Raw genomic sequence first — 26,612 nt, forward strand, 5'->3', positions numbered from 1 at the left:
ACCTGGCTTTACCGGAAGTTCCTGAAGGCAGCGTCCGTCCCATCCTCCTCCTCCCACCTGGAGTTGAGTTTTCCCACCATGTGAGGTGGACTTTCAGTAAAAGCCATGTTGACCTTCTCTCGGCAGTTCAGCCCTGGCCGGAGTGTTGGGTCTGGAGATGGAGGGTCCTTGGGTCCTTCTCCTGCCTCTGCCAAAGCCATCTCCGTCAACGCCTGCCTCCCCCATCACTCTCGGGGCTTCCTCCGTGCCCCACCATGTGTTGCAGGGGGTCTCTGCATCCACGCTGCCAGCCCCGCTGCGTCTCACTTCCCTGTGCCTTTTGCATGTTGGGAAAGGGTCTGGGTGTCACTGCCCCTCATGCTTAAAAACCACTGAAAGCCCCCAATAAAGCATCCAGGAGGAGCCGCCGCTTTTCATTTCTAAACCTGAGCTGTCCATCTAGCTCTCATTTCCAGAGGTCAGGGCTAGAGGGGTAGAGACACAACATTCAGACTCTTAGTCTGACTCTCCCGACTCTGTCGCCATTTTTGACCATTTCACTTCTATAAAGAAGGAAGAAATGACTGACGGCTTTGGGGGAGCCCAAGGCTTGAGCTGGGGAGACCAAGTTTTAGCTGATATGAAAGGACAGAGAGGATATTAGAGCACCTGTCCAGTATTTTAAGGCCCAGTCGTGCAAGAGGGTCAGGTGACTTCCAATCTTGGTTCAAGGCTAAGAATTTAATTGCTGGGTCTCACCCAGCTGCAAAGGAGGCTGGGAAATGTAGTCCCTGGTTGGCCAACCTATTGCTCAGGAAGAAGAGAACAGATCATAAGGAGAAACTGAACGAGAAGAGGCACAGACAGACTTCTGGAGACACCTGTAGACTCAAAGCCTCTGAGCTCCCACCTGCCTGTTCTACATATGCAGAAATTGAAGCCTTGGATGGGCACGTGCCTGGTTTGGTCAGGATCCCACTATGAGTGAGCTAGAGAGCCAAGTGTCCTTTTCCACTCCCATTCCATCTAGGAATATTATGGAGAGAGCTAGGGTGTGGACAAGAGTCAGCATGCAAACGATTACTCAGAATCCATCCACTGCTGAACCTTCTGTGAGGTCCCTTGGAGGGATGCAGAGATGAAGAGGAGGTGGGGCTATCAGAGTTCAGTCTAGTCATGAAGACACCACCACCAGCACCAGGACTGTGGTAATGGGTGCCCCCAGTGTTTACACTGTTGAGAAGGTCTCTCCAGCATTCACAGAAAGATGCTGTTGGGCAGGACAGTAAGGGCTGCTGAAGGCTGTATTCTTCAGTTCACTGGCTGCTCACTGCCAAAGTCACAGAATCTACTGCCCAGGTCATAACAGCATATTTCCGAAGACCTATTTGGTTCTTCCCTTGCAACCTGGGCCCACATTGCCTAAAACCCTTAGTTTTCTCATCTCTAAATGGAGCTGATAACAATAACTGCCATCCTTTTGAGTCCTAACCAGGAGCTAGGAAATTCACATAAATTATTTCTAACTCTGCAAAGCATTGTTTTGCATATACATATATCTATATATATATAATGTTTATTTGGCTGCACCGGGTCCTAGTTGTGGCATGCAGGCTCTTTAGTTGCAGCATGTGGGATCTACTTCCAGGACCAGAAGTTGAACCTGGGCTCCCTGCACGGGGAGCATGGAGTCTCAGTCACTGGACCACCAGGGAAGTCCCCAACAGTTTCTCATGTTTCACTGATGAGGAAACAGCCAGCTCAGAGAGTTAGCACCCTAGGTGCAAGTGGTAGATTGGATTGTTGGATTCCCTAGTGGGTTTATGGGCTTCCCTGGTGGCTCAAGGGTAAACAAGCCACCTGCCAAGCAGGTAGACAAAAAAGACCTGGGCTTAATCCCTGGGTGGGGAAGATCCCTTGGAGAAGGAAATGGCAACCCACTCCAGTATTTTTGCCTGGGAAGTCTCAGGGACAGAGGAGCCCAGCAGGCTACAATCCATGGGGTCACAAAAGATTCAGATACCACTTAGCGACTAAACAACAAATAGGTTTATACATCCATAACCCTTGACATGTGACTTTGTAGCACCTCCCACTGTGGGTGGAGTATATTCCCTGCCCAAGGGAATTGCCCATGTGACCCGTGGGCTGTTAGTGGAAGGGTGTGATGGGAGCAGAGGCTTTAAACGTGCCATGTGGGTGCCTCAGTGTTCATCACAAGAAGAACAGGCCCCTGGTATTATATACATATTCTTAAAAATTAATTAATTAATTTTTTATACTTGGCTGCACTGGGTCTTTGTGTGCCAGCCTTCTCTATTTATGGCGAATGGGGGCTACTTTCTAGTTGCGGAGTGTGGGCTTCTCACTGCAGTGGCTTCTCTTGCTGCTCTTCTTCACGGGCTGCGCAGCTTCAGTAGCTGTAGCACGTGGATTTAGTTGCCCCGCAGCATGTGGAATCTTCCCAGACCAAGGATCAAACTGGTGTCCCTGCATTGGCAGGGGGATTCTTAACCACTGGACCACCAGCGTGATCTAGCCCCAGGTATTATAGTTACTGCATTTTTCACTTGGACCTTAGAGTGAAAGTAGAACAGACTTGAGCCCAGCCTGTGACCCGGGACCAAGTCCAGCTTGCCAGGAGCAGAGCTCACCAACTGAGGCCAGCCCATATCTGCAGAGCTGAAGCTACCTGTGAGCATTTGCTGTCACAAATCATCAGGTTTGGAGGTTGTTACTGCAATAGCTGACTAATACAGTGGCAGAGCTGGGATGAAGCCAAAGCCCTTCCTGTTTTCTCTATGGCCTAGTTGGGAGCTACAGCTGAGATAATTCACTAAAAATATCAGGCAGCAGATTTAAAAATTCACAACAAATGTTAGTTGTTACTAATTCTTATTCAATGCTGCATTTAAAAGTATTTACTTATTTGGCTGCCCTGGTCTTAGCTGTGGCACGAGGGATCTTTGATCTTCATTGCGTAATGCAGAATCTTGAGTTGCAGCATGCGGACTTTTAGTTGGGGCGTGTTGGCTCTCATTCCCTGACCAGGGATTGAACCTGGGCCCCTAGCATTGTGAGTGTGGAGTCTTAGCCACTGGACCATGGGGAAGTCCCAGTGCTGCATTTTAAAAATTATATTAAAGACACCAAGCCAGTTCAGGTTACTGGGAACATGTAGAAGTTATAGTGTCCTGGCTTCTGAGAGACAATCACCAAAGTAAATCTCTCAGCTCAACATTTTAAAGCTTATGACATATCTCCCTGTCTATGATCTCATTAAACCAGTCAAAGACCAGTGATGTAGAAAGAATCATCCCCGTTTCATAGTTGCGTAACAAGTCCAGAGAGGTAAAGCGACTTGCTTAAGGTCACACAGCTGAGGCATTGAAAGGCAGGATTTGAACAGCCTGCTTATTCTAGTTCAAGGCTTCTAATAACTCCAGGTAAGATTAAGTTTATATCCCCATCTATTCAGCCCTGCATCCCTCCCCATCCCTGGCAGATGCTCAGGAGATGCAAACTGAAGGCAAGAAGGCATGAGAATATGTAGATAGCTAGTGGGAAGTTGCTCGCAGGGATCTCATGGCGCTACTTTGTAACAACTTAGAGCCGCGGGATGGATGGGGGGCTGGGAGGGAGGGTCAAGACAGAGGGGACATAGGTATCCGTGGGTGATGTGTGCTCACTCCTTTCCAGCCCTTTGGAGCCCCCTAGACTGTAGCCTGCCAGGCTCCTCTGTTCATGGAATTTTCCAGGCAAGAATACTGGAGTGGGTAGCCATTTCCGTCTCCAGGGGATCTTCATGGCTGATTCACTTTGTTGTATGGCAGAAATCTACAGAACATTGTAAGGCAATTATCCTCCAATTAAAAAAAAATTTTTTAAAGCATGAGAAGAGTGGAGCTGGGAGAGGGTGACAGCTGCGTGCTCAGGTGGGGCCTGATGCCTTTGCTTTAGAAATTAAGATGCTAATCAGAGTAGCTCTCAGGCTACCCCACCTACGCACCTCCTGGGCACTCAGACACACACCCCGCGGGAGCGACGCCCTGGCAGAGAAGACAGGGGACGTGATAAGGCTTCCAGCCCAATCCCTCAAATAAGCAGCCTGGAAACCAGGGCCAGGCAGCCCGTAGCTTAGCTCCAAAGGGACAGCATCTCAAACACTTACTTTATGTTGCCCCAAAGGACCCCAGGGATGCATGGATGTCCTTTCCCTTCAGCTCTCCCTGAAAACACCTCTCACTCTCCCCCACCCCCTAGTTAACCCTGAAATCAGATTGCAGTCCCAGAGACTCTGCTTGTTCTAGAGATCCTGGGACATGGCCTTCCACATTTGACTTCATTTTAACTACCTCTGAGTCAATAACAATTGAAACATTGACATCTCTGGGGTTTCTTTTTCCTGATTTTAAAGTAGCTATAGTATTGATGGCACATTAGGGACTTACTGTGCTGGCACATTAGGGACTTACTGTGCACTTGAAAGACATTTATATAGTGCCTCCCTGTTCTAAGGAAGCCCTTTGTAAGCATTGATTTATTTAATCCTCACAACAACTCTACAAGTTAGGTACTTACAGAATTTCCATTTTACAGATGAGGAAACTGAGGAACTTGTTCAAGGTCACACTGCCAGTGTGTATGGCAGAAGCAGAATAATCTCCTCCTTCCTTTTCTTTCCTTCCCCCACCCCCACCCCCACCCCCCAGTATTTCATTTATTTAATTGACTGCACTGGGCCTTAGTTGCAGCCTGTGGGCTCCTTTAGGTTGTGGTCTGTGAACTCTTGGTTGCAGCATGTGGGATCTAGTTCCCTGACCAGGGGTTGAACCCAGGCCCCCTGCATTGGGAGTGCAGAGTCTCAGCCACTGGACCACCAGGCAAGCCCCCTTCTCTGCTTTTCTGCATACATTATGAACATCCTCTCTGCCTGAGCTGGGGCAGTGTTGGGGCAGGGTGGGGAAACATTCTGCCTTTGATACTTTGCACCCTTTTGGATTTGCCTGTGCCTGGCTGACTATAAACCCCCAGGGGGCAGAACAGTGTCTCTGAATTAACACTGTGCCCAGCACAGTGCCCCCTCAACTAGCGGGGCAATGAATGTTGAGTGAGGTGTGGCATTATCCCCATCTTACCCTTCACAAAGAGGCTCCAAGATTCTGACCTGACCGAGGTCACACGGCTGCAAGTTCTAGCACAGCACAAACGCAGTCTTTCTGCTTCTAGATTCCCTAAATATAATACTACTTATTCTTTGCAGTGACTGTATTATATTCCTGGTAGGTGTGTATATTAGTTGCTCAGTCATGTCCAACTCTGTGCGACCCCATGGACTGTAGCCTGCCAGCCTCCTCTGTCCATGGAATTCTCCAGGCAAGAATACTGGAGCAGGTTGCCATTTGCTTCTCCAGGGGATCCTCCTGAGTCAAGAATTGAACCTGGGTCTCCTGCATTGCAGGCAGATTCTTTACCATCTGAGGCACTAGAGAAGCCCCCTGATATAGTTACCATAATTTATTTATCTGATTGGCAACAGATAAATCTTGACAACTTTTCACTATCACAAATAGCTGCAATAAAATCTTTTCTGTTTATCTTTGCCCACCTCGGTGAGCATTCCCACAGCCTAAATCCCTAGACAGAGATTGTCGGGTCTGCACAAACTTTTGGTTTGTTTTTGCCTTTGGCCATGCTGCACAACTTGTGGGATCTCAGTTCCCCAACCAGGGACTGAACCCAGGCCGAGGCAGGGAAAATCTGGAGTTCTAACCACTAGACCATCAGGGAACTCCCAGGTCTGCAAATTTTAAGTTTGGATGCTACAAGGTTACCATGTAATCATGTGGGCCCAATGTACCATCTCCTCTCTCCTCAGGGTATGGGAGGACCTGTTTTCTGTGCTGTGTGTGTTCAATTTTAAAACTCCCCAGAGACGGCATTAGGGGTTTCTGCGACAATTTCTGAAGGTGACTATAGTGCACAGGGTTTCCCTTAACAGAACCTGCCTTCTTCTTGACAGATATTGAAATTGGTTTGATTTTGGAGACTTTTTTAAAAAAGCCTTCTGAAGTTCATTCCTCTGGGAGCCAGGTCCAGCTCTCCATGCCCAGGAAGTAGCTACGAAGCCAAGCAATCAGGTCTGAACTGCATTAGTTCTGAACTGAACTGCATTAATTGTTGATGCAGAGAAAAGCTGGGGTGTGATCAAGTGCACCCAGAGGTCAGCTCCCCCATCACTCACTGGGAAGCCAGCTGCCACCTCAGCTGAGTGGGAGTCTCTTTTCATGCTGTTTCCTTAAATAAAAGTCCTAACCCACTTGGGAGAACTTTTCATCAAGTGCAACAGAGAAAGAGAGTAGAAGAGTTGGTGAGGTTAACCAGTCTGTGCCCACCATTTATCAGATATGGAAATTGAGACCCAGAGATGTTGAGTGACTCGGTCAAGGTCACACAGAAGAGCAGAAAAAGCAGTGGGGGAAGCCAGCTCAAAGCAGGCGTTTGTATTTCTAGCTGAGTGCTCTTGAGAGTGCAGCAGGGTGCATCCAGGATCCCCACTGACATTCTTTAGTCTGCCATGTTTCATGCTGTTGCTCTTGACCATTAGGGGAAAGTTAGGTCTCTTGAGAAAGAGCCCTCTGAATGAAAGTCACAGCAATGCAGGCCTGCGCCTTTGTGTGCTGTTCTCAGGTCCCTGGATTCTGTTCTCAACTGTTTGACCGTTTCCCCATCCTTCAAGACCCGAAAGAACTAGGTTCTGGGGAAATCTCCCAGGATCCTGCAGGGTAGCTGGTGGTCCCCTGCTGTGTCGCCAGGCCCTGCCCTTGGCCAGCGCTCGGAACACTTGATGGTGGCTGTTGGCTCATCAGACATCTTCTCCATGAGTGAAAATTTCTCAGATGCAAAGATGTAGCAAATTCACCTTTGCAACCCCAGCACACACCTCAAGCTCTGAAGGGACGAACTTTGGACCACAAGCTTCAGAAGGCAGGGACTTTATTATCCTGCCCCAGCTCCTGGCTCACAGGATAAACTCAAGAAGGGTTTGGTGCTGCTGAGGGCATTTGAACTGGGAAGTTCTGCCGTAGGAGGAGCGTCAAACCCTGGAGCCCTTGAACTTTCTACAGACACTGCGTGGCGGTGCCAAGCGGGTCAGGCTGACAAAGGAGTAGGTGCTAAAAGGTACAGAAAGTTCTCACAGGCTACAGGCCTCCAGAGTGAGAAGGAGTTTTCACAGATGACCTCGTGTGAGTCAACTTTGTAACTGCCCTTTGTGTTACTTCTGTGAGGCTTAGCCTTCCTCCTACTGCCAAGAAAACTGCTTGCAAATCTGGCAGATACAGACATCAGGGCGCTGAGACACGGATGTGGCACAGAGGCAAGGAGTAAAACAGGCTAAGAAACACATACACGGCAACCCATCCTTAGTTTCCAGGGTTGAGGAGAAAATAATTCAGAGTGACGACAGCCTTGAAATTCCCTATCTGTGATGAGGGGCTCCACAAAAAATTACCCTCCTTTCGTAAAGCGGGCTGAGCTCTCCTGGTTCTGGAATTAGGGGTTGTGGAAAAGAACACACAAAACGCAGCAATGTGGGGTTTTCATTATCTCCAGTTTACTTCATTTGCCTGTTTACACACACGATCTGTGTGTATACAAAAACAGTGGCAAGAGTCATTCACTAAATACAAACTGGTACTCAGACTATGACAGATGCATGTGGAAAACGAGGTGCCAGTGAATGAACCTCAACACAGAGGCAAAACTAGCACGGCGGTGTTCTGTGATTGCAGATGCCCTCGGAAGCCTCTTGTTCAGCACCGGGGGAACAGACACTTTTCAAAAGACGAGGCTATTTCAACAGGACACCCAGAGCCTGAATGGCACTCCAAAGAAGATGCTGGTCTCCCTGCCTTCTCTAGAGGAGCCAAAAAGTCCTCAAGGCGTAATCAAGAAAAAGGAAGCAGGGGGATGGTCACCTGCTCTGCCCATGTGCTGGGCATTTTACCTTCATCATTTCCCTTCATCCCGACAGGACCACCTCCATTTCACAGATGGAGAAATTGAGGCATGCCCACGGTCAGACAGCTCTCCGTGGTGGTGGTGCTGAGATCTGGACCCACCTCTCACACCTGCCCAAACCCCAATGCTTTCAGCCTTGCCATGTTATGTCCCATACGGATGGAGAGCATGTCCCCCAGCGACAGGCAAAGGTGGTAAGACTGAGCAGGAAGTGGAGGGAGACTGATGACTCGACAAGATTCGGCAATGGACGCGTGCCATGGAGTTAATGTATGGCTGAGCTTGAATCAGACCTGCAGGAGAGAGATGTCTGGAGATTTACGTGGGACAAACAAGTATCCGGCGTCACCTTGTCTGTTGCCTTTCAGTGCTGAACGTGACACTTCAGAGAGATTTCGATCCCTTCAACAAGCCCCTGCCACCTATCTTACCCCCTCGGCCGCCCCTGGTTTACAGACGAAGCTCCAGAGAGCAAAACCATTCTCCAGGGGCACCATGGCGACACCTCCAGAATCTCACTGCCAGGCGCTTCTGCCGCCTCTGGGTGCAATGCGTCACACCTCACATTTTGATCAATACAGGATAACCTGTGGCCGGATGAGATACGTATTTTAAATACATCTTTTAAATACATCTTTGTAAGCAATATGTTTTACACTGAAGATTTCCCAGACATCAAGCTCCTAGCAACCTAAACTTGAGTTAAACCAGTCAAGTGCTTATCAGTTAATGCTATTACGAGGCTTGATTGGGGGCAAAGAGTATAGGAGAAGCTTCCAGGATGATTATCCAAAATGCAAGGGGCTGGGTATGAAAGGCTTACGGAGACACTGAGAGTGGAAGGGGTATCTTATCACAGCACTAACTGTGTCTTTGCAGGGCAGACGAAAGAGAGTATCTAACCCTTTCCAGCATTCTCACAGTGAAGGCCGCAGGAGGACAAGGCTGGAAATTGAGAATGCTGCAAATGGGAAAGAAAAAGTCAAGTTCAAGGGCAGAGGAACAGACCCTGGTTTGGTGTGGTTTTGGTGGTAGTCCAATTAAGAAGAGGGAGGGGTCAAAGTCAAGTCACCATTTAACAGGGACGTTCTTGCAAAGAAGTTGGCTTCTTGCCCTCAGAAGCAAGGGAAGACACCTTCCTCCACTTCTGACTTATCATAATCTCGTCTAAACGGGTAAAAATGCTCTAGGCCATAGCAGCAGACAGAAGACGTATTATCACACGACTCTGAAACACTGTTCAGTCTAACACCACTGATGCGTGGTCAGGAGAGTTTCAGTGCAAATAGGCATTTTGCAAAATTACTCTGACTCAGCTTAAAATTCAACAAGTTATTCAAATGTCTGCTTCCCAGTTTGATCCTTAACCAAGAAAACAGCCCCGCAAGCTTGAATAAATGCCATAAAGCCAAGAGTGTTTTAGTGTTCTTAAAAACCCTCAAGGCACTCGACATGTGTGCCAAAGTGCAACACTGGAGTCGTGAGTTATTTTTGGAAGTTCTGTCAACAAAGAACAAATACCATGGTTGTTATTAAAAACTATAAAGCATTCACTCAAAACAGAAGGGGAGGGGAGATAACCTTATTGCTTCAAAAACCAATATATACTAGAGGACACAGACAGAAAATTATCAGTGTTCGTTACATAAAAAGTATCCAATACTCCGTGGCAGAGGCACTCAAGTGTGACTATTTTGGTAGTCAATCACAAGTCAGTTGAAGTATTTGACACTCCACAGATAGAGCAAATACTAGAACCAGAGTGTGTCTTTTAGGCGGTTGGTAGTTGATATATATAAAGAACCCTGCTGGAAATAAATGCTTATGCAAAACTGACCAGAGGGCATGGTTGTTGACTAATAGCATCAGCAGCCCTTGACACAGAAGACAGCTAAGAATCAGGGAGCGAGTGACGCAGCAGGGGAGTCCCCCACCTCAATTCAGCCACCCCAGAGAGGCCTTCCTGATTCTGCCCTCTCGCTGAGCCTCAGCTCGCCATCCAGGGACAAAAGAGATGTAACAGATTAAGGTCAAGTCTTGCCAGGGACGCAAAGTGCCTGACTGGGGATGGCGGTGCTTGTGACACAGCATGATGTCGCCAAGAACTGTCTGGGGCCTGGCCCAGCTCCCCAGACTCCACCACCGCACCCCCACCCCAAAACTGCCCGGTAAGCTTCCTTCCCGAAGCGGGATCGATCATTTAGTCAAACAATTAAGGAGAAAAAGAAACGGAAAAACCTTTTAGCCCCGGTCCTGCCCTCATCCCTTTTGTTTCTCTTTTATTTCTTATAAGTGTCTTGCTTCAAATTCAAACTGGAGCTCTGGGGAGGAAGTCCTGGAGAAAAGGATTTCAGATACCAACAGCCGTACGTCCCATACCAGCCCAGCAGACCGAAGAGGGTGCCAAACACCTTCTGGGACAAGTTGTGGAAGTAGATGGCCGTGCAGAGAAACATCCACACCCAGATGAAGGTCAGGAAGCCCAGGGCCACCACCAGGGTGGTGATGGCCGCGTGGAGACAGTGGCTTCGGTCCGTCTTCACCTCGTGCAGCACGGCCATCTCCTCCACAATCATGAGGGCACAGAAGGTCAGCAGGAAGGAGTGGCCTGAGATGTCGAAGCCGTGCCAAAAGCCGCCTTCCCCGTGACACTGCTGCTTGCTCTGGTGCTCCTTTCTCTCCCCCTCCAGGGTGGGCGACTGGTAGCAGCTGCCCGTGTAGTGCTCGATGTTGGAGAAGATGGCTGTGCAGACGTACCAGATGGCCGTGCCCACGAGCAGGGTGCTCAGCCGCCGCAGGACCAGGCCGGCCTTGCCCGTCAGGTGGTAGTTGGTGAGGGCAATGAAAGGCAGGAGGAGGCAGAAGGTCCAGCCCCAGGCCACTTTGACAAAATACCTGGTAGAGGAGGAAAGCGGAGGTGAAGACCGGGAATGTGGCGGAGAGGCCTGTGTCACGTCCCAGGACTCAGGACTCATGAGCAGGGAAAAAGGCAAGAGGCGATAAAAGCTAGAGACGACAACTTCACCTATTTGAGTGCATGAACTATGAATACCTCAAAGAAAGTGAAAGCGTTAGTTGCTCAGTCGCGTCCAACTCTTGACGATCCCGTGGACTGTAGCCCACCAGGCTCCTCTGTCCATGGAATTCTCCAGGCAAGAATACCGGAGTGAGTAGCCATTCCCTTCTCCAGGGGATCTTCCCAGCCCAGGGAATCTCCAGGGGATCTTCCCAATCAAACCTGGGTCTCCCACACTGCAGGCAGATTCTTTACCATCTAAGCCACCAAGGAAGCCATTAACACCTAATCTTCACACAACTCTATGAGGGAGGTACTGCTATTATCCCCACTTTATGGATAAGAAAACTTTACCCGTACAGAGATACAAACACAGAGCACAGAGAAGCATCATGCCCAAAGCTGGGGTCATCGGTGGTGGAGCTGGGGTTCAAATCCAGGGCCTACTATCTTAAGAACTATGTTATTTGCTCAGGAAAGTAATTACAGACCTTTCACGCACATCCACTTTCCCACAGAACACCCAGCTACCCTGTGAGGAAAGTGTCATTAGCCCCATATTATAGATAAAGCATAGTTTGGTAACTTGCCCAGGATCACACTCACACGACCAGCAAGCCCAAGTGAAACCAAGATTCGGCCAGCCCCCAAACCCATGTTTTTCTATACCAAGGCTTTTTCCTATGTGGCAGAAATGATCAAACAGAAGCTTGGTTTCAGGCTAGAAGACCCAGGTTCCAATCCTGACTCTGACTTAATCACCACACTTCTCCAGGTTTTCGTTTCCTCAACTGTTAAATAGAACTGAGGGGATGAAATGACCTTTAAAATCCCTTTCAGAGCCAATGATTCACTAGGTCCCTTTGATTAATTATCGCGTTGACCAGGAAATTCATTCAAGTTTTTCTGTAACATTTTGGCCAACACAATAACTAGCACAGAGGGATGGAACAAAACACCAGAATTCATGGAAACTCTCAAATGACAGGAACTCGTCTACCAGGCTGCTGGGCACCCAGCTCACCCAGACCAGATTAAGCAAGCAGCTGCCTTGCCTGCCACCCCTGAGTTCAGCAAAGGTGGATGACCTGGATACCAGGTGCAGTCAAGACACATGCAAGTGACACCTGGGGCCAGGACCACTCTCATAATCTAGTCTCAGCCCAGCGTCCACGAGTGGGTGAGGAAGGAAGGTGGGCCAGAGACAGTAAGACTCTTTCTTGGGTCCCAAAGCTTCCTCAGACAATACCCAAGTGCCTGTCATGAAAGTTTTCCCTGGGACTGACATGCGAGGATCTGGCTAGAGTCAAGACCTGACAGGTATGTGAGGAAGCTGCTGGAGAAAGAAAACTAGGGTTTTAAGTAGAAGAGCAAAGTTGGACTGATTCTTGCGAGATACTGCAGACACTGTAATTCCAAAGAAGAATGGAAGCTAACATCAAGGGAGAAGTTTTATCTTTCAGAGTTTCCCTTCACTATAAATCAGTGTTTGAGTCAAAAACTTAAAATCCAAGAGGTTTAAAAAAAGAAGAAAAGGACTTCCTTGGTCATCCAATGGTTAAGACTCCACATTTCCAATGCGAGGGCGTGGGTTCAATCCCTGGTGGGGGAACAAGCATCCCACATGCCTCAGGACACGGCCAGAAAATAAATAAATTAAAAGAAAAAAAGGAGCAGGTGGGTGGACTTAAGGAGAAGTCTCAAAGAGCTCAGTTGGAATTGCATTCCTGGGCCACTGCCATGAACTTTGAGTAGCTGAGAAGATCCAAGCAGATCCAGGGGAAAGGTCATAGACTGTAGGGTTCCACTCCCGGGTGATTATCTTGGACCGCGGGGCGGGGGTGGGGGGGGTTGTCACAGGCTAGGACAGGCTTTCAAAGGTGGGGGGGCGGGAAGGAAGGGGTGTTGGGGAAAGAAGGCAGGTCTACTTGCCCCACCCAAGTGTGATGGGATTCCGTCACCAGCTGAGGGGGATACAGGGCTTAGGGCAGAGGCTCTGGATCTGACACTGGCAGGCAGGAGGGAGGTGGCATCTCCCCTAGAGCAGGGGCCAACTCCCAATCCTGAGGGGAGGCACGGGGAGCAGCCACAGAGGCTGGTTCATGCCCCCTTCCCATCTCCCAGCTCTACACACACAGAGATACACGCACCCTGCCCGTCACCCCTGCCCAGTCAAACTCAGACTGTCTGCTCTGGATGTGCAAACGCGACTTGCCAGTGACACTAGCCATCTCAGGGTCCCCTCATCGCGACACGCGTGTAGACACAGCTGCCACGATGCGGAGAAGGACCTCCCCTTCCAATGACCCGTCCATCAGAGCAGCTAAGCCCCGGCTTTCTGGGCAAGCCGACAGTGATGGCTACGGCGCGGGCAGGAGAGGACCCGCGGCGCACTCACACGTTGAGGACGTTGCGCTTGTTGCTGAGATAGCTCTCGGGCAGCGGAGAGAGCTCCTTGAGGAGGGAGCCTGCCAGCATAGAGGCCGCCAGAGCCCAGGGCAGGTATCGCCGCACTGCCGATCGCACCAGCGTCCCCCGTAGGACCCACGCGCAGCGCTCCAGGTGCTCCATGCCGAACCTCGTCGGCCACCGTCCGCCTCCGCGTACCCTCTCGGCCACCGTCTCGCCCTTCAGCTGGGCCGGCGCCGCCGCCTCCCTTTGGGCGCATGCGCGCCGCTCGAAGGTCCCGCCCTGAGGGGCGTCGGGCTTTGGAACCCGTGCGCTCCCCCTCCTGGCCACCTGCAGCCTCTGCAGCGCGCCTGTCTCCGAATTGCTCATCCCTCTTTTTTGTTGTCCCTGGAGAAGGAAATGGCAACCCACTCCAGTATTCTTGCCTGAAGAATCCCATGGACAGAGGAGCCTAGCGTGCTGTAGGCCAGGGGGTCACAAAGAGTTGGACACAACTGAGTGACTGACACTTTTTTCTATCTGCCTAAAATAATCCTCTGTCCCTAAACCAAGGGTAGCCACTGCACTTTGGGGAACACCTGTCTGATTTATGCCAATAATAGGCTGATATTTAAAATCTCTCATGCAGAGAGTCAATAAAATAATAAAGGTATTAATTCCTTAAAATTGTCTCAAGATGATTTTCCATCTGTAAACTGCATTGATCTGATGATAGTTTTTATATATCAAGATATCTCTGCGTCTTTAAAAAACTAGATTTAAGAAAGCAAATGTGGGACTTCCCTGGTGACCCAATGGTTAAGAATCCACCTCCCAGTGCAGGGGACATGGGTTCAAGATCTGGTCTGGGAACTAAGATCCCACATGAACCCGAGGTAACTAAGTCCCATGCCACAACTAGAGAGAAGTCCTCACGCTGCAATGAAAGATCCCCAAGTGCCCCAGCTAAGACCCAACACGGGCCTAAAATGAATACATACTTTCGTAAAAAAAAAAGATGTTTACATTTCCAGTAATCATAGATGGATGTGAGAGAAGGCTGAACATCAAAAAATTGATGCTTTCAAACTGTGGTGCTAGAGAAGACTCTTGAGAGTCCCTTGGACAGCAAGGAGATCCAACCAGTCAATTCTAAAGGAAATCAACCCTGGATTTCAGGATTGAATCAATATTCATTGGAAAGATGGATGCTGAAGCTTAAGCCCCAGTACTTTGGCCACCTGATGTGAAGAGCCAACTCATTGGAAAAGACCCTGATGCTGGGAAAGATTGAGGGCGTGAAGAGAAAGGGACGACAGAGGATGAGATGATTGGATGGCATCACCGACTCAATGGACGTGAGTTTGAGCAAGCTCTGAGAGATAGTGAAGGACAGGGAAGCCTGCCGTGCTGCAGTTCATGGGGTTGCAAAGAGTCGGACATGACTTAGCAACAGTAGTGATTATACAGTCACTAATTTGGCTTTTCATAATTGGGGATGAAAACCACACAGCCGGAAAGATGTTAATTGTGAAGGCAGCTTGTAAATAGTATCTGAAACGATCTCTATCTCCTGCAGATTGTCAGTTGCTCAATTATTGTCACTTTCTAGAACAAGCTGCATGATGGTTAGGAACAGAGAGATACACTGGGCATTATAAGCTAAGTGGTCCCTCCTGGTGAAAATCCAGATGTTGATCCCCCATCTCAAGAGAAAGGGAAAGGGTTCTTCTGGGTGACAAAAACTGTAGACATCACCCAGAGGAACTAGCAAAAAATTTACCGCCTGTAAATTTCAGGATTGGTATTCCTCTAGAAAGGAAATGGGTTTGTTCCAATTGAGACTTTGCAGCTTCATCCCTGAAGATTTTCAAAGACAGGGTTAAACCCAGACCTGAAAAATGGTAGGTCTCTAGAGAATTTTTCTTGTTTTCGTTAAACTTCAACCTACAATAAGAAATACATATTCATGTTGTAAGTCTCGCTGTGTGCGTATGAGAACAAATTGTTAAATTTTCAGAACTTTTGCAAGTTGATTGTTAAAGCCATCTTTAAAAATCACAATGTATACATGAACAATTAAATGCATAATAAATATTCAAAAGTCATCATTCCCTAATTATTTTACTCTATTTTATTACTATCCACGCCCCTTAGGTTGCTTATATGTCTTGTATGTTACGGTGCAAATTCGCCAACTGTGTGTTCGTCGGCATCAATTTGTAGCTTGAAACCAGCTCTGGTGGGAGTGTTTACATTAAGAGAAATGGCAAATACTGTAAATCAGGGCTTTATTTGGTGTATTGAGTGTTTATTGATTGTCTGGACTGAGATGAAACTCCATTTGTCAAAACATGGTTAAACTGAAACATGAGGTTGGCTGTGGAGACAAGAGACCAGTAAACATCAAGAAAAGCATTCTAGAAGAAGCAGTTCACTATACGGAATTTAGAGTGAAGAGTATTTGCATATTTTATTATTTTAAAATTATATGCCACATTCTTTATATTAAGAGAAATTTATTATACTTTTATGTATGTAGAAACATCCCCAGTGGCTCAGCAGTAAAGAATCTGCCTGCAAGGCAGGCGACACAGGAGACAAGAGTTTGATCCCTGGGTCAGGAAGATCTCCTGGAAGACAAAATGGCAACCCACTCCAGTATTCTTGCCTGGAGAAACCCCATGGAGAGGGGAGCCTGGTGGGCTGCAGTCCATGGGGGTCACAAAGAATTGGACATGACTGAAGTGATTAAGTTAACAGCACAACACAATACTTAACATTTTCCCTTAGAGAGAGGGTTGCTAAACATTTGTCAACACATCACTGGTTGTGATCCAGTACACACATATGTAGCATAAGTGACTATGTTTGTTAATAAGCATATAGATATAGCTGTAAATATAGCTTCATGACAGTTCATGACAGAGTTTGCCTCTACTGTGTGAGGCACACCGATAGTTTCTATTCAATTATAAATTGAATTTTTAAAATATGCTGGTCATGACCCACTGAATTGATTTTACAGCTCACTAATAGGTGTGGATCTGTAATTTGAGAAACACTTCCTTAGAAGATTCCAGAGCATTGGAGGACCATGCCCTACTCTTCCCTACCAGGAGGTAATGGAAAAGTACAAACATCAAGGCTTTGCCCTGCCTAAGACTGAGTGGTATCACCTAATTTGTTGGGTTTCAGTCCTTCATTTATTTATTCAAGAATAAATAAATAACTTGTTTGACTTATATGGCCTCAGACCTCAAGCAACTTCACCTTGTGAAGCTGATCATCATTAATTTATTCAGCAAACAACACTTATGAACTATTTGCCATGCACCAAGCATTGGGCTAGATGTTAAGACCTCTGATGTTTTGGATGGACGAGTGTCCTTAATAACTATAGATTCATCTTTTAAAAAACAACATTTTTCAAACCTGAGGCAAGACAAAGCTGAGCCATCTTATCAAAACCAGAAAGTAAGGAAGTCATAACCTACCAAGGACTGCTAAGGTCATTTCAGGAGGACGCAGAAGCCAATTAGAAAAGGTCCCACAGGCCAAAGACGGGACAACTTGAGCCTAAATAAAAGTATTAACTGCACTGGATGGAAACACACACATTTGTTTAGGAGCTTTTTTTCTGGTTGTGCTGTGAGGCATGTGGAATCTGAGTTCCCTGACCAGGGATCGAACCTGGAACCTGTGCCCCCTGCATTGGAAGCATGAAGTCTTAACCACTGGACTTTCAGGGATGTCCCAAAGGTTCATAATGTGCTTTAAAATTAGTAACTATCGGAAAAAAAATAAAAAAGAGTAATGGCTACCTTTGGAGAAATCAGCTCTCATTATTTTGACAGCTATTAAATAAAAGGAAATAATCAAGCATTTTTCCTGCCACTCTTATGGGAATAAAGTCAATGAATAGCCAGGGAGCCAGTGAATTTCTTGCTAAAGAAATATCTCAGCAAGTAAATGAAGGAACAACAGAATCAGACATGAAAGTTTAAAATGTTCATTTGAAATATTGGTGAGACAGATTTATTCTTTATAAAAAGTCAGCTTGCGGATATTCATAAAAAGAAAAGTTTAATACAAATACATACTTGAAAGCACTTTCAAATAAATCTCTACAAATCCATCTCATAAGTTTTCAAAATTTAAAATCAGATTATCATAATTGTGACCTTTGCTCAGAATTTTATATTTTAGGTTTTTTGCTGTCAGATTTTATTAAGCACATGGCTTCATGTTTACTATAGAAATGAAGAGAAAAAAAAAAGAAATGGAGAACTAGAATAAAAAATATGTCTGCTACAAAAAAAAAGTAGCTTTTTCTTGCTGAATGCAAAATGCAATTTCATAAGCAAGCTCCACATGTACGTCACTTGCTGCAAGAGTTTGGAGACTATAGAATTTATCTTGGCATCTAAGTCTCCCTTGGACAGATAAACAGTCTGCTCTTTGAATTTTTTGAAAATCACATTTATTTGTCTTTTTATTTTGATGGCAGTTTGAGTTCTTTGAAAAATGTAAAATTACTAAATCTGTGAATGGTTGTGTGGGAATCTTCTGAGGCTATAACTGGACTTTGGCCAGCCTGAACATGAATATATGTGCACTAAAGATTAAATAAAAGGAAATGTGGGGACTTCCCTGATGGTGCAGTGGTTAGGAATCTGCCTGCCAGTGCAGGGGACATGGGTTCAATCCCTGGTCCGAGAAGATCCCACATTCAGCGGAGCAACAAAGTCTGTGATCTGTGTCCCACGACTACTCAGCCCTTCCTCTAGAGCCTCAGGGTCACAATTACTGAGCCCGTGTGCTGCAGCTTCTGAAGCCTGAGGTCTGCAATATGAGAAGCCACCGAAGTGAGAAGCCCAGGCACTCCAACGAGAGAGTAGCCCTGGCTCTCCACAACTGGAGAAAGCCCTCATGCGGCAATGAAGACCCGGCACACCCAAAAAGGAGAAAGTGTGAGATTTTCCTGGTGGTCCAGAGGCCAAGACTCCATACTCCCAACGCAGGGGGCCCAGGTTCAATCTCTGGTCAGGGAACTAGATCCCACGTGCCGCAGCTAAGAGTTCACGGGCAGCAATGAAAGCTCCTGCATGCTGCAACCAAGACCTGCCACAGCCAAATAAATAAATAAATGCAAGCTTTGATTGCCTTCCCATATGGAATTTTTCTGCTTTATAACCATATTACATTATAATGCCACAGACTCATAAGGTTAAATTCTACTGGGGTAGAATAACAACAAAAAGTGAGTGTTTCCACTGGAAAAGAGATCTTTATTTTGACAATGATCTTGGTCAGTTTTAAAAGTAAATTGGCCTGTATTACTTGATTTAATGCAAAAAGCAGGAGGTTTTAATGGATTAGGAGTATCATCAACGAGTCTTTTAAAAATGTACTTTATAAAAAATGTATTTTATAATTTACTTAATTATTTTCTGTCTTTTCTACTTGCTTACCAGCCCTAGAAGGTAGGGAGCATTGCCTGTTTTGTTCACTAATGCATCCCAAGCATTAAAACTATATCTGGCACCTACTAAGCACTCAAAAAATTTTATTTTGTTACATGAAGAATAATTATTAATATGTGAATATAAAGGAAATTATTTTAAAATTTAAATTGTTTCCTTATAAACAGAAGAGAAACAGCAGAAAGTAATAATGATAAATTTTTTAATCTTTTTTTTTTTTTTTTTTACTAATAAGGGGTTCCCAAGATGATAAATCGCTGTGAGAGGGGTTTCTGGTCCATAAAACCTTGAAAGAAGTAGCAAAAAAATGAGAAGGGGTTAAGTAGAGGATGCTCGGGGGCATGAGGAGAAGACCCTGTAGAGTCAGGGAAGGGTCAGGGAAGAATTCTTAGAAGAGAGGATTTCTGTCCAAGCTGGGGTTGGAAGGACTGGCCAGAGGGTGGCCAGAGGAACAGTGGGAAGCAGTCATTCCAGGAAGAGCAACCAGCAGGTGCTTTTTTGTTGGCTGGTGTGCCTGAAATAATTCATTCCTGGTGTGGTGGGGAGAGCAGTAGACAGCCCAGTAATTCTCCCAGCGGGCAGACCTCTGTCCACAGCTCCTGGCCAGAGGGCAGAAGTATTCCTCCCCAGCGGCCAGTCCCTTCCTTCTGAGCTCTCCTCTGCAATGCCTCCCTCATTCCGAACCTCTGGCCACATCTCTTTCTGGCTGGAGGGGACGGCTAGCCACTGCCTAGGGTGAGGCAGCTGAGCAAAGCCAGCAGCTGCCAGAGGCCAGGCTGCCTGACTGCCAAACTGGGAGGGGGCTGGATCCACTGGCTGCGCCCCCAGCACACACACGCCCAGCCTCTGGGACTGCCTGGGCACAGGGTCAGGAGAGCTGGCACCGCAGGGCAGCGATCTGGCTTTGCTCATCTTCGGGCCACGGGGAGAGAGGCAGGAGAGCCGGCCAACAGCCCCAGCAGCCCTGAGTACCTGCCTGCTTTCCCTCTGGCCACTGCATCCTGCATGCCCCAGGACCCTGCTCTCTGAAACAGTCACCGGGCTGAGGCTTGGAAAGTGTTAGTCGCTCAGTCGTGTCCAACTCTCTGCAACCCCATGGACGGTAGCCCGCCAGGCTTCTCTGTCCAGGGGATTCTCCAGGCAAGAACACTGAAGTGGGTTGCCATTTCCTTCTCCAGGGGATCGACCCAGGGATCAAACCTGAGTCTCCTGCATTGACAGGAGGGTTCATTACCATCTGAACCACCAGGGAATCCCAAGTTTTGGAAGCAGGGCTTTCTGATTGGTTTGGTTTGGTTTGGTTTTTTATTTGTTTTTGCCTGAAAGAGCATTGGTAAAATAAGGGGATGGGGGAAAGGCAAAAAATGACTATTCCAGTGTCAGTATAGCAGTTACCTGTGGGACCGAGGGAGGCCGTTGGGATCAGAGGGTTTTGGGGGTGTAGACAAAGTTCTGGTTCTTTACCTGGGGAGAGTCACAGAGATACTTGCTTTAAAAATATTCATTAAACTATATGTTTATATTTTATACATCTCATACATTTGTTATATTTCACAATTTAAGAAATAGTATTTTTTTTTTTTTAAAGAGAACACCAAATTGGGAATAAAATGCCTAGGTTCTGAGAAGAATGAGTGTTTTGAAACTTTTTCTTCCTCCAGTCTTCCCATCCAAAGTATAGCAAAGAATTCAGATGTACCTACATCATAGTTTAATGCCTCTATTCTTAAAGTTGAGTTAAACATGAATTAAAATAGTCTCCTTTACTAGTTTAAACATTTAGCTAGTTGTTTTGTTTTTGTTTTCTATGGAAGTGACATTGATTTATAACATACTGAGCCTTGACCAGGGGCCAGGCACTGTGCTAAATGCTTCACTGTACTTAACTCCTCTCTTGCTTCACACAACAGGTAGGTATTGGGATCACTCTAGTCTACAGATGGAAACACCAAGGCACAGAGAAGCTAAGTAATTTAGCCAAGGTCACACAGCTAGCAATCCTGAAGAGCTGGGATTCAAACTAGGGTCAGTGCGCTCAAGGGGCAAAGAGCTTAACCTCTGGCCCATACTGCCTCCCAGATCTGACCTTACCTGACTGCTAAAATAACAGCCACATAGTCACAACACTGCAAATTTTACAGTTGGTAGGGTTTAGAGGTCATGGTGGCCAGTAGCTAAGACTCCCTGCTTCCAATGCAGGGGGCCTGGATTTGATCCCTGGTCAGGGAACTAGATCCCACCTGCCTCAAGGAAGACCAGGTGCTGCCAAATAAAGAATTTTTTTTTTTTTTAAAGAATACAGTCAGACAGGCATGGGTTCAAGTCTAAACTCACAATTTATTACCTCTATAACTAGTCATTTCTCTCTCACAAGAAAAATGAGGACGGTACTCTACCACCTTTGTTGCCAGGATAAGTAAGTGAAACCTTATTTGCCAGGTATGAAGTACACAGTAGGCACACAATAGATGATCACCTCTAAAGTTAAACTGCTCGTGTTTGGTGGTGGCTCACCGCTTAGGAAACAGACAAGGCCAAGTGTCGCTGTCCGCATTTATCAGATGGGAGATCTGGCTCAGTTCCGGTACCACCAAGGGGTGAGGAGTCCCCGAGGGTCCACCGGTCCCTTACCGGCCCCGCCCGGTCGAATTCTCCGGGTCTGGCGTCTGATGTGGCCGCCTGGCCCCCGCCGCGCTCCGCAGGAATGTGGGGCGCGAGCTCTGGCGGCGAGGAGGGGGCGCTGACGCTGAGGCTTTTCCGCTCCAGCTGCGCGGACGGGCGACACAGCAAATTCCGCGGCCACACCTGGCCGTGCAGCTGTCCAGGCTGGGCCGGGAGGAGGATTCCCCAGTCCTCCGGCCGCAGGCCCCCGAGGGCACGGCCTTGACCGCTAGCGATCAGGGGTGCGGGGAACGCCGAACACTCCCGCCGGGTTAAGCGCGCTGGACCAGCCGGGTTCTCCAGCTGCTCCTCTTCACCTGGCCTGTAGGGAAGGAGGCTAGTCCTCTCTGACACCGGGGAGGATGGGGGGGTTCCCCGGCCGAGCCCCGGAAAACACCCTGCTGAGAATGCTGACTGGGAGGAGGAGGATGGAGGACCCCTCAGGGGCACCTTTCTGGTTTCAGGATTCTGGGGGTCGGTGGGCAGTCAGATGCTAAGAGATCATAGTGGGAGGACGTGCTCCCATTTCCCCGAAACCTAGGCCATCCTCTCCTCTTCCTGTGTCCCCCCAACGCCTATCCCCAGTGGGGCACCAGGGCTGGGCCCAGGGCAAAGCCAAGGTGAAACTGAGGTCCTCAGTTCTGCAGCTGGGGTGGCATTCAAGGCCTCCCAGCAGCACAAACAGCCTCTGCTCACCTCTGCCCCCGCCTCTGGGCCGCCTCGTACCCCTCTGTCCCCTCTCTGTGCATGCCTGCTAAGTCGCCTCAGTCGTGTCCGACTCTGTGAGTCGGACCCACGGACTGTAGCCCGCCAGGCTCCTCTGTCCACGGAATTCTCCAGGCAAGAATACTGGAGTGGGTTGCTATGCCCTCCTCCAGAGGATTTTCCCAGCCCAGGGATCGAACCTGTGTCCCTTCCGTCTCCTGCATTGGCAGGCAGGTTCTTCACCACTAGTGCCCCCTCCAGTCCTCCCTAACCTGCCTTTTCTCAGTTCCTCAAATGAACCAAATGCCCTCCAGCCTCAGAGCCTTTGCCCATGCTGTCCCCCCTCCTTGTACTGCTGTCCCCCTGGCTCACCCCTATGTCCCAGGCTCACCCTCCCCTCATTTTTCATTTTTCTATTGTCTGCTTAATCACCATATTTTACTAAGATTATGACTGAGTGTCTTTAGAATTCTTGGGCCACGGCTCTCCTACACAAAGTTCAGAATCCACTTGCCAATTTCCTCCAATAACCTTGCTGGAATTTCCACTGGGATTGTAGCAAATTTAATCTGGTGAGAACGGACAACACCTATGAGCTTCCTATAATGACATGCTGTGAGTCATCAAGGATACAGAGACAAATCATGCAGCTCCTTCCCTCAATAAGCTTCTTTTGCTCCTGGTCTTCCTTTCTATTTCATTTCATCTCATGAGAGAAGATCTTATTGGGCCCATTTTGCAGATCAGAAAACTGAGACCCAGAGAAATTACATGACCTGCCCTGGGTCCTGCGGTGAGGAAGTGGTGGAGCCAAGACCCCCACCCAGTCAGTCTGACTCACAAATCTGCCCAAGCCAATTTGGTCTATGGGTTTGGTTTGTGTGTGTCTCTGTGTGTATAAAAGTAAGGTGTGTTTTCACACACACCCAGAGTTGAAAACCATCTATTTAAAGATGGATGTGCTGTGAGGTTGAGTAGGAATGCAGGTATGTCTGCTCTGTGGGGTTGTGACTTCTCTTTTTGATGTTGGGGTCTTTGACTGTGTGTGTAAAGTGCTGGGGGTTTGGGTGGGTGTACTGGGAAGGATATGTCTGTGTATTGGGTAGGGAGTGTGTGTTGGGGAGACAAAATTGGGATACTTCTGTTGGTATGTGTGTGTGTTTTCTTATTTTGGATTTTAATTTGACACTTGTTGAAAGAACTCTTTGAAATTAAACAAAGGCTTTTAAAACCATCTATAACTCAGTTTTTATTTAAGGTGTAACTTGTGTGTGTGCTCAGTTGCTCAGTCCTGTCTGACTCTTCGCAACCTCATGGACTGTAGCCTGCCAGGCTCCTCTGTCCATGGAATTTTCCAGGCAATAATACTAGAGTGGGTTGCCATTTCCTTCTCCAGGGCTTCTTCCTGACCCAGGGATTAAACCTGTGTCTCCTGCATTGGCAGGTGGACTCTTTATCACTGCGCCATCTGGGAAGACCAAGGTGTAACTTATGGTGTTCAAATCTTAAGTGTACAGCTTGATGAACTTTTATATACATTTATCGAGCTTCCCGGGCCTGGGGAAGAGGTGAGCTGGGGCTACTCTCTTCTTGTGGCTTCTGTTGGTGCAGAGCACGACTCTAAAGTGTGCAGGCTTCAGTCGCTGCATCTCGGGGTAGAGCACGGGCTGAGTTGCCCTGTGGCAAGTGAGATCTTCCAAGACCAGGGACTGAACCCATGTCCCCCTGCATTGGCAGGCAGATTCTTAACCACTGGACCATCAGGGAAGTCTTCTAGCTTTGCCCATTCTTGAGCATTTTGTCAATGGAGTCACGTGGTGTTTGCTTGGGCAGGTTAATAGCTAACACTGAACAAACTTGCTTTGTGTGTTGACACTTCCTGTATCTCACTGAATTTATCATAATAGCCAAATAATTTAGTGCCTGTTTATTGTTCCCATTATACAGATGGGGAAACTGAAACTCAGAGACTTGCCTCGGGTCACCCAGACCAAGGTCACTCATCTGAGGTCACAACTCTGGTCCTTGCCACTCCTAAACCATCCTGCCTCACTCTGGTAACCACCGAAGAGGTGACATGACTTATAGGGTACAAACAGAAGACCTGGGAGCCCAGAGGTGCTTCTGGGTGTACTTTAGTTATTTTCTGAGAAGTCAGTGTTGTCAGATCTCCCCAACACCCCCCACTGCTGGATCGGGAACCACCCACCACTGGCAGCCCGGCCACAGCAGAGCTGCAGAGACACACCAACCACAAGGGTTGAGTCCTGGCTCCCAGAGTTACTTGCTATGTGACTATCAGGAAGCTACCTCCTTTTTTGAACCTCACATCCTCAACTGTTGAAAGAAGGCTAAAATCCTCATGCAGGGTTAGGACAGTAACAGATGGAAAGTGTCATTGTATAAATTACCTTTTAAATTAGCCTCTGTATTGAATAATAAAACTTAAGTACAGAAAGTCACATATAACCAACATGGGACCCAATAGTGTGAACCTCTTGTAACCACCAGTCAGATCAAGAAAGAGGAGCCCCTTAAATGTCCCACCTCAATCACAACTTGACTTCTATATTTCTTTGTGCACACTCAAGTGTGCATCCCTCAACAGTAGAGTCCATAAAATATTTGCCCATATAAAATAATGTAGGAAAAAATAAAATAAAATAAAATAATGTAGGGACTTCCTTGATGGTCCAGTGGCTAAGACTCCACGCTCCCAATGCAGGAGGTCCAGATTCAATCTCTGGTCGGGGAATTAGATCCCACAGGCTGTAACCAAGAGTTCCCATGCCACAAGGAACTTTGAAGATCCCATGTGCAGGCAAATAAATCAATAAGAATAAACATTTTTTAAAAAGTCTATCTTTTGTCTATCTACTGACTTCCACCTCCATTTCTTTCATTTTCTCAATTGTCTTTTAGAAGAACTTGGAACATTTGACCAAAGAGTTTTGAAGAGTGTGGATCACCATTCCTATCTTTCACATGTGTTCGCCTCCCTCCCAGTTCCCTCTTTCCCTTGTTTGGACTTGGAGTGACACAGATCTGGATTGAAGTTTTGAGTCTGCCAATTACTGTGTGTCCTTGGACAAGTCACTCACCCACTCTGAACCTATTTCCTCAGCTGGCAAATGAAGGGGTGATCTGGAAGATCTCTAAAGACATTCTAACTTTCTTAGTCTCCTCTCTCAAGCACCAGGCTCCTATTCCACAGTTTCTTCTTTTTAATCTCTCTTTTAAAATTAAAGTATAGTTCATGTACAATATGATATAAATTCATGAACAATATAGTGATTCACAATTTTTAAAGATTATACTCCATTTATAGTTATTAGAAAATTTTGGCCATATTCCTTGTGTTTACAACACGGGCTTTCTTTCATTGTGTATCTGCATTGGGAGTGTGGAGTCTTAACCACTGAACCACCAGGGAATTCCCTACACAGACTCTTCTTAAAAGCAGCTTTATTGTCTGAAAAGAACACTGGGGTAAGAATCGGAGACCTGGCACTGGAATCCAGTTTCCACTGGGACTAGCTGTGTGAACTTGGACAAGGTACTGAACCTCTCGGAGTTTCCACTTCTTCGTCTGGTGAGTGGAGATTCTGAACCCTAATCCATAAAACTGGAGCAAAACGTAAATGATCTCGGACCCCTATAGCACTTAGTGCTTGGCACCTGGAAAAAAGATGAAATGTTAGTCGCTCAGTTGTGTCCAACTCTTTGTGACCCCACGGACTGTAGCCCACCAGGCTCCTCTGTCCATGGGATTCTCCAGGCAAAAATACTGGAGTGGGTAGCCATTCCCTTCTCCAGGGGATCTTTGCGACCCAGGGATGGAACCCTGGTCTCCTGCACTGCAGGCAGATTCTTTATCGTCTGAGCCACCAGGGAAGCCCATCTAGTATGTGCTAAATAAATGTTGACTGTTATTGTTGTTATTATTATCAGCAATTATAGCTAACATTTACTGACTGCTTACTCAGGCCTTATGTCACGTGTATCAGTTCATTTAATCCTCACAACAACTCCACAAGGCAGCCTTATTTTATAGGTGAGACACCAAGGCGCAGAAAGGTTAAGTAACTTGCCCATGGTCACACAGCTAGTAAGCCATGAACCTAGGCTGCCTGGATCCAGAGTCAGCAGTGTCAGTCACTGAGATGTACTGCCTCAAATACTACTGCTACCTAGAAGAATTTCCCCTTCACTTGCCCAGGACCAGAGAGAATTCCAGTAGGGGTGAAGATGAGGCAATAGCTGAATCCAGTCTGACAAAATCCAGGGGTGAGTAAAGTTCTTACCCTGAAGTGACATCCCAGTCCAGGACATTCATCTGGGCCATCCCTGATTAT

General features: G+C 47.2%; 1 protein-coding gene and 1 long non-coding RNA gene across 2 annotated transcripts in view; both read right to left on the minus strand.

Annotated features, from left to right (window-relative positions):
• Positions 1-7,572: 7,572 nt before the first annotated feature.
• Positions 7,573-13,656, minus strand: FITM2 (fat storage inducing transmembrane protein 2). The gene is made up of 2 exons (XM_065922040.1): positions 13,416-13,656; positions 7,573-10,896 (listed from the first exon to the last, which is right to left on the minus strand). Exons 1-2 carry the CDS (start codon positions 13,586-13,588, stop codon positions 10,281-10,283), a joined length of 789 nt encoding a protein of 262 aa, XP_065778112.1. The 5' UTR covers positions 13,589-13,656; the 3' UTR covers positions 7,573-10,280.
• An 11,986-nt stretch (positions 13,657-25,642) lies between these two features.
• The window catches only part of LOC136158003 (uncharacterized), a 51,280-nt gene continuing 50,310 nt past the window's right edge, over positions 25,643-26,612 (minus strand). Inside the window, exon 5 of the long non-coding RNA XR_010661300.1 lies at positions 25,643-25,935. This is a non-coding gene — a long non-coding RNA (uncharacterized lncRNA). The remainder of the gene's footprint in view (positions 25,936-26,612) is intronic.

This window comes from Muntiacus reevesi, chromosome 2 (assembly GCF_963930625.1).
Source record: "Muntiacus reevesi chromosome 2, mMunRee1.1, whole genome shotgun sequence".
Lineage (NCBI taxonomy): Eukaryota > Metazoa > Chordata > Mammalia > Artiodactyla > Cervidae > Muntiacus > Muntiacus reevesi.

Coding starts and splice junctions, on each gene's coding strand:
- FITM2 (XM_065922040.1), bottom strand. CDS start 13,588: ATGGAGCACCTGGAGCGCTGCGCGTGGGTCCTACGGGGGACGCTGGTG. Junction 10,897..13,415: donor AAGCGCAACGTCCTCAACGT/GTGAGTGCGCCG, acceptor CTCCTCTACCAG/GTATTTTGTCAAAGTGGCCT.